Source organism: Scyliorhinus canicula, chromosome 15, assembly GCF_902713615.1.
Source record: "Scyliorhinus canicula chromosome 15, sScyCan1.1, whole genome shotgun sequence".
Lineage (NCBI taxonomy): Eukaryota > Metazoa > Chordata > Chondrichthyes > Carcharhiniformes > Scyliorhinidae > Scyliorhinus > Scyliorhinus canicula.
The window spans coordinates 14,797,229-14,813,000 of NC_052160.1; the positions used below are offsets into that span (position 1 = coordinate 14,797,229).

General features: G+C 48.5%; 1 protein-coding gene across 3 annotated transcripts in view; it reads left to right on the forward strand.

Annotated features, from left to right (window-relative positions):
• The window catches only part of LOC119978086 (neuronal-specific septin-3-like), a 400,144-nt gene that overhangs the window by 116,018 nt on the left and 268,354 nt on the right, over positions 1–15,772 (forward strand). Inside the window, exons 1-2 of one of the 3 annotated variants that reach the window (XM_038819477.1) lie at positions 3,585–3,672; positions 5,793–5,928. The exons of 1 other annotated variant lie outside the window; for it this stretch is intronic. In XM_038819477.1, the coding sequence (XP_038675405.1) occupies positions 5,892–5,928 (37 nt within the window). In that variant the 5' untranslated portion in view covers positions 3,585–3,672; positions 5,793–5,891. Of the gene's footprint in view, positions 1–3,584; positions 3,673–5,792; positions 5,929–15,772 lie in introns of those variants that run through there. One more of the 3 variants, XM_038819481.1, reaches the window with a different exon arrangement.

A 15,772-nucleotide genomic window follows, 5' to 3' on the forward strand; every position in this document is an offset into this window, starting at 1 on the left:
GGAGAATGTGCAAACTCCACACGGACAGTGACCCAGGGCCGGGATTCGAACCCGGGTCCTCAGCGCCGCAGGCAACAATGCTAACCACTGTGCCACCGTGCTGCCCACAACCCAGAGATAATAACCCTGTTTGTTCTAGCTCTAAGATTTCACCCTAGCTCCCTGAATTCCTGCCTTACATCCCTATCCCTTTTCCTACCAATGTTGTGGTGCCTATGTGGACGACGACTTGGGGCTGCTCCCCCTCCCCCTTAAGGATCCAGAAAACACGTTCCGAGACATGACGGACCCTGTCACCTGGGAGGCAGCACACCAACCACGAGTCTCTCTCATTCCCACAGAATCTCCTATCTATCCCCCTAACTATGGAGTCTCCAACGACTAATGCCCTACTCTTCGCCCCTTCCCTTCAGAGCAACAGGGACAGACTCTGTGCCAGAGACCTATACCCCATGGCTTACCCCTGGTATGTCGTCCCCCCCACCAGTATCCAAAGCGGTATACTTGTTACTAAGAGGAACGACCACAGGGAATCCCTGTACTGACTGCTTCCTCCCAGCCCCTCTCACCGTCACCCATCTATCTTCATTCTTCGGAGTAACTACATCCCTGAAGCTTCTACCTATGACCGCCTCTGCCTCCCGAATGATCCGAAGTTCATCCAACTCCAGCTCCACTACACACCTTCCTAGAAATCCCCACGGCCGACTTCCGATTTCCTGCTGCTCTGAAACAAAAACAACTCCGAAAAAGAAAGTTAGTTAAAAAACAAAAATTCAGCTTACCCTTCGCTCTCCTTACCAAAAAAATCACTCCCCTCTCTGCCTGCTCCGCTGGAAGAATCTTAATCTGCCTGCTATAGCTCATTAAAAAAGCTGCATGGTATTTTGGTGCTTAACACCTGAACTAATTCCCTCTTCTAATGGTGACCAGCCGATTGGGATTAAACAAGTAATTGCCGAGGATTCTGATCACTATTTGAAGATACATCACCTTTGATTGCTCACTGGCTGCTGGAAGTGTGAAGAGGAGTTTTGAAACGCCGAGTGATTTTCTGAAGCAAGATTTGGTCAAGACTTTCCGAACCCGCTTAACAACGTGAATTCTTGAAATTCTCCGAGGAATTTTCTTACGAAGAGCAAGTGCTCTTCCACTTTAGCCCAGGAGGAGGGAAGTATTTGGTCACGGACATCTTGCCAATTGGTCTGGAAGAGGAATGGGTGCTGTGGACTCTTTCACCCACCCACATGGCGACTGGGCATCACTCCTCCTCCGGCATTTCCTCCACCAGGATGGCCCGCTCTGCCTCCCAAAACCTGAGCCATCCTGAAACCTACCATTCAGTCAACCAGTCCATCCTGCACCTTCAGTAAAAGTGGACACATGGAACCTACATATACACAAAATTAGTGCCTGATCAGCGCTTGTGCACTAAACCTGCAAGTCTCTGTTTTAGCGCCCTCCAGCTAAGTTCAAATGATGATCATCAGCAATTAGGACCAAAATTGTGTTTAAGCCAGATGTGTCTTATTAGCACAGCACCCAGTTATTACCTTTCATAAAAATAACCCCATGAAATACTTTTATTACCATCCTGGACCAGATCCCAACAGTGGCTAGGATGATGTACTGAGCTCTCATCCACCCTAAATACCAATGGCACCAAAATATTCTTGCTTTACAGAGTTTCTCTTTGAGAAAGAGATCTCTCGATGCTGCTTTACAGAACAGATTTGACTCCGGTCCGAATCTTTGCAGAAACTCTGGCTGGATGCCTTCCAAAGCTGTTTTCAACTGGCTTGTTTCAGTTCCCCATTGCCCTCAGACAAGTCTACACTGCTTTAAATACTGTTAATCTCTTTTAACTAACTACAGTGAGAGCAGAAATGTTACACTCTGCATACCTTCAGCCAGTTTAGAACTGAAACTGAAAAATGCCTTCTTCAAAAAGGCTCATCGAGGTCGGACTTACCTTAATTTCCTGCTCAGCCCGTCAGTACAGGAAGAGGTCGGGGCACCATTTTTAAATGCTGCCCCAATCTCTTGACCCTCCCCACCACAGTCTCTGGACCTTCCAATGGCCCAACCTATCAATTAGGTGGTCCTAAAGCCTCCCTCACCTCACCTCGCAAGGGCAGGGCACTCCCGGGCATGGGTAACCTGCCATCTGAGCACCTTGGCACTGCCAGTCTGGCACCCTAGCAGTGCCCCTGCCACCCTAGCAGTGCCACCAGGGCACCCTGACATTGGGTTGCCAGAGCCCTGTCCAGACCCCAGCCACCCGGTAACCTCCAATCACCTGGGCAACCCCATCCCCCCAGGTGCCATTTACACCTAGTCCACATTTGTGGCGACCTGTGCTAAACGGCGTTCAATCCCGCACCTTTGGAGACTCTGGCACGGACATATTTAAATGTGCTTAACTGCAAACTTAAATATGCAAATCTGAATCCTACCTATAGAGGGCAACGTGCAGATTGCGACGTCTTGCGGGATCTCGTTAGATCTCGCGAGGCATCCCTTGCATCATAAGTCTCACGAGGGGCCTCTCGCGAGATTTACCAGCCTCACCGCGTCCCCCAGTCTGGGGCGATCGCGGCCATCATCTCACCAAGCTGAAAAGTAATTAACTCTCCAGGGAATCCTCTTCATCAAAACAAAATTGCATTAGCCCAAGTTTTACGATGGTTAATGCATCTAAGGCTCCTCAAAGCTTTGTTGTCTTTCAAACCAAGATTCTTTTTGAAAACATGACTGCAGCAGTCAAACACACTCTCTCATCCAGGCTTTCCACTCTTACTTCACCAGATACTTACAATCCAATATATCTAAATTCATCACACTTTGAAACAATTTCCATATCCAAGTCTCCCCCCCCCCCCCCCCCCCCCCCAATGTCTCCCTAGCTTGTCCAGTGTCCAAAACCTTTAAGTGTATAGAAAAAGCACAAAAACGGAAGGTACACACAGACAAGAAGCACATCCTCCAATTTGGCTTTAGCCAAACAAGGGAAAATGCATTATTTTGCTACAGCTTGCTACCGATCAGATAGATTTTTGTCGCAATCTTTCAGCAATCCTAAAACGATAGTCAATTCCATGGTTCCTTGCAGAACTACTTTTCAATCATTGGATTTAGCGACATAATCACAGAGGCTGCTCCACCACTCAATAAGATCAGGACTAATCTCTAACTTCAGCTCCATCTTACTGCACGATCCCTGTATCATTTCATTCTCTTAGCATTCGGAACCTATTGAGCCCAGCCTTGGATGGTCTCAACGATTGAGCGTTCACAGTCCACTGAGAGAGAGAATTCTATAGATGCGCAGCTCTTTCAGTGAGGAACGTTCTCCTCTTGTCAGTCCGAAATGGCTAACAGCCAATCCCTGAGACTGCAGTCTGGACTTCACAGCCTGTCGCATTTCACAGTTTTACATGGTTGACCTGGTTCTTCGAGGGAGCATATTGTCACTTTTTCAGGTCAGAATTAACTTTTTGTCGAGCCATGTCCCACAGTGCCTCACTCTATTATCTGATTGTGACCTCACTGACTATTCTGTCCTCGGACTGATTGTTCAGTTTGTGAAGAAGCATTCACTCCAACCTCCGAGCTCGCAGGCAGAAGGGAGCGAAGCCAGGGCGAGAGAAAATCTGCAGCATATATTCCCAGGTACAATTGTACACCGAAGGCTTCGAAACATAGAATCCCTACAGTGCAGAAGGAGGCTATTTGGCCCATCGAGTCTGCACCGACCCTCTGAAAGAGCACCCCACCTAGGCCCACGCCTCCAACCTCTCCCCGTAACTCCCCCTAACCTTTGGACACGAAGGGGGCAATTTAGCACGGCCACCCCACCTAACCTGCGCATCTTTGAACTGCCGGAGGGAACCGGAGGAAACCCACGGGGAGAATGTGCAAACTTCACACACCAGTCACCCAAGGCCGGGATCAAAGCCGGGATCTTGGCGCAGTGAGGCAGCAGTGCTAACCCCTGTGCCACCTTGCCGCTCCTTGGACTCGATGAGATACTAAATGGCAGCAATTGGCACAGGGAACCCTACTACACTTTGTTAAAATTGAATGAGTATTCGGAGACAACAGTCCTGACTATCTCTTTGCAGCAGGCAATGATTTACTTAAGATGTCAACAAATGAAAGGTCAGACAAGATATCTGATTAGCAGTCTTGAAGGTTAACTGATCTTCATAAACAGTGGCTTACAGGATTAGATCAGAATACAGTGCACAAGAATTGCATCACCTTTGTCTTCAGTCGGATGTAAATTAACACGGTCCAAAAGATTGGAATAATTTTTTAAAACGCGTGCTTCGGTTGAAATAGTCATTACAAAGCAGGACAGCACAGCAGAAGGCCATGCTCTGTATGAGCCTCCACTCTCCGTCAATGTATCCTTCGATTCCTTACTCCCTCAATTTCCTGGATAGCTTTCCCTTAAATGCAGCCGCACTATTCACCGCAACCATTCCCTGTGCTGTGCAGCAAGTTCCACACCCGAATTGTTCTGAATTCCCAATTGAACGTATTGGTTGCTATCTTACATTTATGACCCTTACTTCTGGTCTCACTTGCAAATGGAATTATTAAACATGGCAGACAGAAACTATCATTGATTTTTTTTCTTCAAGTTATTACTTTTTCTGAGTTACAAAGCCAGGGCTCAGAATGTGGACAGGGGTGAACCCATAATCCAGCTCCTTGCCTGCTCCAAAAACCAATTCAAATTCAAATTGAATCCAATTCATGGTCCCCACGAGACAGACATACCAGATCTGAGCCAAAAGGCAGAGCAGATACTACATCTGATCTTAGCCAAAAGGTGGAGAAGCAATAGGAAACTATCATTGATAATAGACATGTCAATATTTATAGTCCATTTATAGTCTGGTTAATTGAACCCACTTCGGAGTCCAGGGGTGAATGTTGTGGATATTGGTATTCAAGTGCTTGCTGTTTTTCTTTTACCTCACCAAAGCTTCCATTTAAATTCGCCAGTGTAGCCTGTCCACTTTAAACTCATAGACATTGTGATCAATGGAATCCCTACAGTGCAGAAGGAGGCCAATCAGCCCGTCGGGTCTGCACTGACCCTCTGAAAGAGCAGCCTGGCTAGGCCCACGGCCTAAACCTATTCCCGTAATCCCCATAGCCCCACCTAACCTGTACATCTTTTGGACACGACGGAGCAATTGATCATGGCCAATCCACCTAACCTGCACATCTTTGTACAGTATTGTGGGAGGAAACTGGAGCACCCGGAGGAAACCCACACAGAAACGGGGTGAATGTGCAGACTCCGTATAGTCACCCGAGGCCAGAATCGAACCCGGGTCCCTGGTGCTGTGAGGCAACAGTGCAGGCCACTGTGCCACCGTGGATTAACACATCTGCTAAAACAGAGGGATGCCAGACAAATGAGTCACGTATTTATCTGCTCACGCTGCTCAATGTCACTGTGAAACTATGATATAGTTCAAAATAATTGCTCCCGTTCAGTGTCACGGCCAATTATTGCAAAGAAGTGACAACTTTGCTTCGCAAAGCAGATTTCCGCCCGTAAATATTGGATAACCAATCAATTTTCTCTTGCTCAGCCCACTTGATCAATTGAATTTACTTTGCGGGTCAGTTAGATGGCTGTGTGCGTCGTGCATTGATTTGTTTTCTTAATAGCTCATTTAACTTGCTGACCCTTTTAATGTGCGCTTGTAGTTTATATCTACCTGGTGCCTTTTTAACTGTATTGATCGCCTTCCCTTCCTCACTTCCAGAGTTGACGCTGGCGTTCTGCAAAGCTGCAGCCTGCTTGCCCAGTCCCTCACTGATCCGTTCCGAGTGAGATTTACAGTTAAAAAGAAGCAGAGTGAAAAATGGTCGGAGACAGGGATGCACAAAGACAACAATACAGTATGTGATAAACATACAGAGGGGACAGAGAGAAAGGAGAGAGAGGGAGAGTTAAAAACAGACAGGAAGAGAGACTTAAACAGTTGCCAGTTTGGTGGACGCTTGTTATTATATCTGAGCAATGTCCGTGGAAGTGAACTAGTTAATCTAGAATGTGTAAAACAGAAGGTTGTCATTCACACCACTAGCCAGCCAGTTATGGCATGCTTGTTTTAATTGTGATGCAATCTAAAATGAGGAAGTCGGCAGAAGACCCTGTCCTGGTATTTGACTGACGGGAAGTGTCAATATTTTGTGCATTCCCTGTGTACAAATAGTCCTTCCAGTTGTTTTAAAATCTGTAAGCCATTTTGCCTGAAATATGGTTATGAGGAGGGGTTGCCTGGGCAACCGGGGATTCCATGACTTAATGCATCGCGTTCAAATAGTGTAGGGTTTAGGTTGTGCTGCACTGGGGGACAGTATTTCAATCAATGATGAGCTTAACTCTGAATTATTCAAGTCTCCAGAGAGCTTTTGACTGGTGGGTTTTGAGAAATAATGGGCGGAATTTTCCCATCCACAACTTTAAGTCCCGTCCCGGGGTTTGGGTTAGGGTCACGACGACGCTGAGACTCTGCCTCCATTTTGGAGAATCCCGCCCCCCCCTATCTTCTGCCCCGACTTAATTAGTGATGCATCCGGGGGTTCAGCCCTGTATTGTGTGGCTGGATTGCTCGTGGTCCTGTCATCATATCGGAGTGCCATATTTAAAACGTGGCCAACATCACTGACTCACTGTTGAAAAAAGAAGATGGATCTCCGGGAACACTGAAGCTGGAGGATGGATCTCCTCCATGACACTGAAGCTGCAAGGTCCACCTGGTAGATGCTCCTCCCCACCCGGTGTTGCAGGGTCACTGGTGGCCCCCATCCCAAACTCCGGAGGCAGCACCAGACCTTCTTCCAGTAAGTCCCGGCCTCATGCTCGCCACGTTGGTCCAGAGGTATTCTGGACCAGCGTGTTTTTGCCGCTGCCGTCACCAGAGAATCGGGTGAGAGGGGAAGTTTCTGGTCCGGTCTTCATCTGCACCTCATGAGTGGGATGAAATCCGTTTCATGCCGGCCTCCAGCGGGTTTCCCGATCCACTGAGCAACAGCGGAACATCCTGTGGGAAATTCACACCGGGAATAAAACTGATTTTGGGCCCCTACCACCAGCGAGGATGCGGCGGGGTCACAGGAGAATTCCGACCAACGCGAAGAGCAAATAACAAGACTGCTCAAAATCACACCTTGCGCCTTCACAAAGGAATCACGTGCAACTATTTTCATTGAAAGGTCAGACAAGGTCATATGCAGTTTCCTGAGGTAACCAAGGCGTTGGGATCTATTCCCTTTGGCTTGGAGACTTTGGGCGAGAGCCGTTCAGTGCCAGCTGTTAAGTAATGGGTTAAGAGACATTGCAATTAATTGTCTCATTTATGTTAAGTGTTCAATGATTGTCTCATTTATGTTAAGTGTTCAATGATTGACACTGATATGTAAAGGGGCTTCAGGTGGACTCTGGAGCTGGTGATGACCTGTAGAGTTCTGTGCAGAGTGAGTTTGAACCATTAAAGGTGTGTTGGTGAAAAAGGAGCTGAACTCTTGTCTCTTCATACCACAGCATCTAGTACATGCTAACACCAGCCGCCATAAATGAGGAGCAGACGGAACGGTTTGTCATATGAGGAGCAATTGAAGACTCTGGGTCTCGACTCATTCGAGTTCAGAAGGATGAGGGGGGATCTTATTGAAACTTACAGGATACTGCAAGGCCTGGATGGAGTGGACATGGAGAGGATGTTTCCACTTGTAGGAAAATCTAGAACCAGAGGCCACAGCCTCAGACTGAAGGGACGATCCCTTAAAACTGAGAGGAGGAGGAATTTCTTCAGCCAGAGGGTGGTGAATCTGTGGAACTCATTGCCGCAGAAGGCCGTGGAGACCAAATCACCGAGTGTCTTTAAGACAGAGATAGACAGGTTCTTGATTAATATGGGGAAAAGGCAGGAGAATGGGGATGAAGAACATATTAGCCATGATTGAATGGCGGAGCAGATTTTGGGCTGAAAGGAGCAGAATTAGGACAATGTCTTATGGTCTGATGGCATTTGTGGGGGTCCCCCATGGGATTGGAGGCACCCAGGTGTATGCCCATGGGAACCCTAGCACTGCTGGTATCACCTAGGCACCTTGGCACTGCCAGCCTGGTACCCTGGCAGTGCCACCTGGGTGTCAGCCTGGCACTGCCAAGGTGCCAAATGGTCATTTTCTGCGTGACAATGATCGGGCTGGGAGGTGCTCTGCGTAGTTGGGGGATGGGGTGTCAAGAGACTCCCTTATAGTGAGTTCGGGCTTGGCGGGGGTTTAGGGGTCAGGTTTGGGGCTCGAGAGATTAGGACACCATTGCAGGGGAGGTAGTGGGCGTACTCGTATCTTTGCTGGACTAGACTGAGGGTAGTGCTCTGGGGACTTGGGTTCGAATCTTGCCAGGCCAGATGGTAGAATTTCAATTCAATAAAAAATCTGGAATTAAAAGTCTAATGGCGACCATGAGACCATTGTCGATTGTTGTAAACCCATCTGGTTCACTCATGTCCTTTAGGGAAGGAAATCTGCCGTCCTTACCTCGTCTGGCCTACGTGTGACTCCAAACCCACAACAATGCGATTGACTCTTAAATGCCCTTAGGAATGGGCAATAAATGCGAGCCCAGTCAGCGATGCCTACATCCTATAGTGGGCGGCATGATAACACAGTGGGTAGCACTGTTGCTTCACAGTACCAGGATCCCAGGTTCGATTCCCAGCTTGGGTCACTGTCTGTGCGGAGACTGCAGGTTCTCCCGTGTCTGCGTGGGTTTCCTCCGGGTGCTCCGGTTTCCTCCCACAAGTCCCGAAAGACGTGCTTGTTAGGTGAATTGGACATTCTGAATTCTCCCTCTGTGTACCCGAACAGGCGCCGGAGTGTGGCAACTAGGGGATTGTCACAGTAACTTCATTGCGGTGTTAATGTAAGACTACCTGTGACACCAGTAAAGATTTAAAAAGCAAATAAAGAACAAAAAGGCGCCCTGATCTCGCGCTGCACTGAGGAGTTCCGGAGAGTGGACCAGAAAGATACTAAGTGCAGCCTCATCGAGGAGTTTCCCGCTGAGACCCCTAATCTACCCGGGTGGGCGTTGGATAACGGGGTGTTTCTTAGCACTATCAGCACCATGCGACACGTGGCTAATCTCACACACTACAGGACTCTGTCGCCATTCAAGTAGATCGCGCCAGTAGAGAATTGGAACTTTGAGCGAGAGAGAGGCGATGGGGTAGATTTTTCTCTGACTTGTCTCACCTGTAATCCTTTGTACACCCAACCTCAATTTTATTCTATGTCTTTCAATGAAAATCAGTTGACCGGACAGTCCATTCGACCATTTAACTAACCAGCTACCACGGATGCCAATCCACCCAAAGAGTTATTTGCCAAGCTCAAGCAGATAATATTGACATTCAATAGCATTACCATCACTGAATCCCCCACAATCAACATCCTGGGGTTACCATTCAGAAACTGAACTGGACTAGCCATATTGGATTGGATTGGATTGGATTTGTTTACTGTCACGTGTACCGAGGTACAGTGAAAAGTATTTTTCTGCGAGCAGCTCAACAGGTCATTAAGTACATGAAAAGAAAAGGGAATAAATGAAAATACATAATAGGGCAACATAAGATATACAATGTAACTACATAAGCACTGGCATCGGATGAAGCATACAGGGTGTAGTGTTAATGAGGTCAGTCCATAAGAGGGTCATTTAGGAGTCTGGTGACAGTGGGGAAGAAGCTGTTTTTGAGTCTGTTCATGCGTGTTCTCAGACTTCCGTACTTCGTGCTCGATGGAATAAGTTGGAAGAGTGAGTAAGCCGGGTGGGAGGGGTCTTTGATTATGCTGCCCGCTTTCCCCAGGCAGCGGGAGGTGTAGATGGAGTCAATGGATGGGAGGCAGGTTCGTGTGATGGACTAGGCGGTGTTCACGACTCTCTGAAGTTTCTTGCGGTCCTGGGCCGAGCAGTTGCCATACCAGGCTGTGATGCAGCCTGATAGGATGCTTTCTATGGTGCATCTGTAAATGTTGGTAAGGGTTAATGTGGACATGCTGAATTTCCTTAGTTTCCTGAGGAAGTATAGGCGCTGTTGTGCTTTCTTGGTGGTAGCGTCGACGTGGGTGGACCAGGACAGATATTTGGAGATATGCACTCCTAGGAATTTGAAACTGCTAACCATCTCCACCTCTGCCCCGTTGATGCTGATAGGGGTTTGCACAGTACTTTGCTTCCTGAAGTCAATCCCAGTTCTTTAGTTTTGCTGGCATTGAGGGAGAGATTGTTGTCGCTACACCACTCCACTAGGTTCTCTATCTCCCTCCTGTATTCTGACTTGTCGTTATTCGAGATCCGGCCCACTATGGTTGTATTGTCAGCAAAATTGTAGATGGAGTTGGAACCAAGTTTTGCCACGCAGTCGTGTGTGTACAGGGAGTAGAGTAGGGGGCTAAGTACGTAGCCTTGCGGGGCACCGGTATTGAGGACTATTGTGGAGGAGGTGTTGTTCATTCTTACTTATTGTGGTCTGTTGGTCAGAAAATCGAAGATCCAGTTGCAGAGTGGAGAGCCAAGTCCTAGATTTTGGAGCTTTGATATGAGCTTGGCTGGGATTATGGTGTTGAAAGCAGAGCTGTAGTCAACAAATAGGAGTCTGATGTAGGAGTCCTTGTTGTCGAGATGCTCTAGGGATGAGTGTAGGGCCAGGGAAATTACGTCTGCTGTGAACCGGTTGTGACGGTTTGCGAATTGAAGTGAATCAATGCGTTCTGGGAGTATGGAGGTGATGCGCTTCATGATCAACATCTCGAAGCACTTTATTTCGACTGAAGTCAGGGCAACCAGACGGTAGTCATTGAGGCACGTTGCCTGGTTCTTCTTTGGTACCGGTATGATGGTGGTCTTCTTGAAGCAGGTGGGGACCTCGGAGTGGAGTAGGGACAGGTTAAAGATGCCCGCGAACACCTCTGCCAGCTGGTCCACGCAGGCTCTGAGTGCACGACCAGGGATCCCGTCTGGGCCCGTCGCCTTCCGAGGGTTCACTTTCAGGAAGGCCGATCTGACTTTGGAAGCTGTGATGGTGGGCATGGGTGAGTTATGGGCTGCTGGGGCAGTCAATAGCGAATTGTTGGTTACCTGCTCGAACCGAGCATAGAATGCATTGAGTTCATCGGGGAGGGGTGGTCTGCTGCTGGAGATACTGCTCGGCTTCGCCTTGTAGCCCGTTATGTTGTTTAGTCCTTGCCACAACCGCCGAGAGTCTGTCTGTGACTCTAGCTTGCTAAGATATTCTCTCTTGGCATCTCAGATGGCTTTGCGGAGGTCGTACCTGGATTTCTTTTATAGGTCAGGGTCGTCTGACTTGAACGCCTCAGATCTGTCCTGCAGGAGGGAGTCAATCTCGTGATTGAGCCATGGTTTCCGATTGGGGAACGTACGTACTGCTTTCTTTGGCACGCAGTCGCTCACACATTTGCTGATGAGTTAATACTGAGTTAATACTATTAATACTGTGGCTACCAGGGCAGGTCAAAGGCTAGGAACCCTACGGCAAATAACTCACCTCCTGACCCCCAAAGCCTGTCCACCATCTGCAAGGTACAAATCAGGAGTATAATGGAATACTCTCCACTTGCCTGGATGAGTGCAGTTCCAACAACACTCAAGAAGCTCAACACCATCCAGCCGACTTGATTGCTCCCCCTTCCACAAACACTCAAACCCTCCACCACTGACAAACAGTGGCAGCCGTGTGTACCATCTACAAGATGCACTGCAGTAACTCACCAAGTTCCTTAGACACCTTCCAAACACACGACCACCACCACCTAGAAGGACAAGAGCAACAGATACCTGGGAACCCCACCCCCTGGAAGTCCGCCTCCCAAGTCACACACCACCCTGACTTGGAAACATATCGCCGTTCCTTCACTGTCACTGGGGCAACATCCTGGAACTCCCTCCCTAACAGCACTGTGGGTGCACCTACACATCAGGGGCAGCAGCGGATCGAGACACCCCATTCTGAAGGGCAACTCGGAATGGACAACAAATGTTGGCCAACCCAGTGACGCCCATATCCGACAGTGGGGCGGGATCACTGGATATTTCTTAGGCAGTGGTAGCTGGGTTCTTGTTGGGCATGACCGGAATCAAAGGTTATCGAGGGCTGATGAGAATGTGGAACCCGAAATACAAACGGATCAGCCATGATCTTGTTGGATGGAGGAGCAGGTTCGAGGGGCCGAATGGCCTTCTTCTGTACCTATACCGTATGTTCCTGTGGCTGCAAAGACCAGCCTCGGTCAGCGGGTCTGCAGAAACTGCCCAGTTTCCCATTTGTCCCCTCCCACAATTAATCAACAAAATATGGATTTCCTAAAAAATGTAAGAAATTCAGCACCAGATTCTTTCGTCAAATAAAAGCTTGATTGTGCTGCCCGGGCTGAACCTTCTTTCCAGCCTCTACCACAGGGCGGTCAAACAAATTACTGTGGGTGAATGAGGGTTCAGCTGCTTAATGTGAGCAAACATTTCCCATTCTGCTATCGTCAACATTCAAAAGACAGCCAGTAACGTTTTGGACTCTGGGACTCGCTTCTTAGTCCAACGGCCTGTACAGATTTTTAGTCAATCACATGAGGCTCTTTTGTCAGACTGTGTTGTTGGTATAAAGATATCTCACGTTGCTGCAGAATGCTTTCTGCCCTGCTCCGACATGAGTGAGCAAGATACAAAAGCCACACTGCCATCAATTTACCATGTTCTTTTTTTTACGGACTGTGGGTGCTGCTGGCGAGATCAGCACTTATTACCCATCCTAGTTACCCTTGAGAAGGTGACCATAAGACGTAGGAGCACAAGTAGGCCATTCAGCCCATCAGGTCTGCTCCGCCATTCAAAGAGCTCATGACCGATCTGATAATCCTCAACCCCACCTTCCCACCTTATCCCCATAACTCTTGATTCCTGGGTACTGATTGAAAATCTCAGCCTTGAACATACTTATTGCCCCCGCCACTACAGCCCTTTGCGGTAAATAATTTCACAGATTCACTACCCTCTGAGAGAGGAAATTCCTCCTCATCTCTGTCTTAAATGGGAGACGTCTTACTCTGAGATGATGCACTCTGGTCCTAGACTTGCCCACAAGAGGAAACATCCTCTCAGTGTCTACCCTAAGGCCCGATAAGAATCCTAGCGTCTCAAGAAGGTCGCCTCTCATTCTTCCCAATTACAATAAATTCAGGCTTTTTAAAGAAATCCTTCCATTCCCAGGATTAATACAAGGGGCTGGTTTAGCACAGAACTAAAGAGCTGGCTTTGAAAGCAGACAGAGGCAGGCCAGCAGCACGGGTTCAATTCCCATACCAGCCTCCCCGAACAGGTGCCGGAATGGGGCGACTAGGGGCTTTTCACAGTAACTTCAATTGAGTGATTTTCATTTCATTTCATCAACTTAATGAACCTTCTCTGGACTGCCTCAAATGCCAGGATATCTTTCCTTAGATAATGGGATCAAAACAGTTCACAGTATTCCAGGTGTTGTCCAAATAGTGCCTTGTGTAGTTTTAGCAGGACATCCCTGTTTCTATACTCCATTCCCTCTGAAATTAAGATCAACATTCCAGTTGCCTTCCCTGTTACCTGCTGAACTTACATGTTAGCTTTTTGTGATTTAGCTGTTGTGAGATTGGTAGAAAGGGCTGAGTTGTTCAGCCACCAAATCCATTGAATGCGAGGCCCCGGCATCTCGGTGCATCCACCACATCCGTGGCGGTGGCCATCTTGCGCTTGGCGTGCTCGGTGTCAGTGATCGCATCCCTGGTCACATTTTCCAGGAAAACATTCAGCACCTCGCGAGTCTCCTCGTAGATCAAATCCAACATCCGCTTGACACCACCAGGGTGAGCCAGGTGGCAGATTGGTGGTTTGGTGATGCCCTGGATATTATCATGATATTTTTTGTGATTTAGGCACGAGGCGAGAAGCCGCCATCTTGAGCACCTTGAGGGTGCGATCTACCCCAATGGGAACAGAGTCCCATAAAGAGCGCGTTCCGCAGCGTGTTTCCCAGAGTTCGGAGTTCAAATGGGACTCTGTGGCGTCCTGATGTCCCAACCTACTAACGTGACCCCCGAACCCCCCACTCACCTATAAGAGGGTTCTCAGGTCTCCCCGCATCCACACAGAGCACCCCTGGACCCGATTCCTATCGCGGGAAAAATGCCAGCTTGTCACAGAGCTGCTCGGGATGAACCTTGACAAATCCCACTGCATCTCTCTCCAGATCTTCTTTGCAAAGGCACATTCCACAAGGAGGTGTGTGACTGTCTCGTTTCCCCCACAGCCACTCCGAGGGCAGCGTGCAACGGTGCTGAGCCTTCAGGTGTACATGAAGAATCTGACAGGGAGGGCCCTTCTCACCACCAGCCAAGCTAGGTCTTGGTGCTTGTTTGTAAGTTCTGGTGATGAGGCGTTCTGCCAGATGACTCTGACAGTCGGCTCAGGGAACCATCCAACGTCCTCCACAGTCTTTTTCCCTGAAAGCCTCGAGGACATTACGTGCTGACCATTGCTTCATTGTCTTGTGGTCAAAGGTGTTTTTCTTCAAAAATGTTTCCACGAGGGACAGGTGGTGCGGCACGGTCCAACTACTTGGAGCATTCCGCGGCAATGTGGCCAGGCCCATCCTTCGCAACACCGGGGACAGGTAGAACCTCAGTATGTAGTGACATTTGGTGTTTGCATACCCGGGGATCCACGCACAGCTTAATGCAGCTGCACACAAAGGTGGCCATCAGGATGAGGGAGACGTTGGGTATGTTCCTCCCTCCTTTATCCAGAGGTTTGTACATGGTGTCCCATCGGACACGGTCCATCTTGGATCTCCAGATGAATTTGAATGGTCCCCAGCACTGAATGGCGATCCCCGAGGTGTCTAAGGCAAACAGGTTAAATCCCATCACCGTGGATTGATCGCGGGAGAGCATTTTAGAGTGAGACCAGCTGTCTAGCTCTAATATGCAGATTTGCTAAAAAGTGATCCGCCCCCACAGTGGGGGGGATTCCCATCGCGACGTCCCGCGAGATCGCGTTAGAGCGTGTGAGGTGAGGTGTGGCGAGCCAGGTAGATCCCGCAAGAGGGATATCCCAGCTTCTACCTACCACGCGCACTGCCTTTTCGGGCGCAATGCGGTCAGTAGATCATGCCCTGAGGGTTTTGATTGGCCATTTTGGAGGGAAATTAAGCGTCAACCACATTGCTGTTGGCCTGGAGTCAGACTAAATCGTTCCAGGATGGCAGAGTTCCTCCCGAGAGAAATTAGTCAACAATGACAATATGCTGTGACCGTTACTAAAAGTAGCTTTTATCCCAGATTAATCTAACAAACAGAATTTAAATTCTTTAGCAGTGGTGGATTTGGAAGTCAATACTTCCAGATCCGTAAACAAGGCCTCTGGATTACTGACCCAGTGACATAACCACTGTGCTCCTGGGCCCTTGTGTGCTTTTAGCATGAGATCCCTTGTAGGAGGTACTTACCAACCGTATTGGCTGTACGCCAATTGCAGATTAACTGTAACCTGCTATCCTGTTGGCCCACAATATTTAAATAAACACGTGTGACTTTGCTGTGCAGTGGACAGTGCAAGAGAGGCACCACAACGTGCCATTTGCGCTGTTCTAAATATATCGATGTCAGATAAAACAGCGGAAAT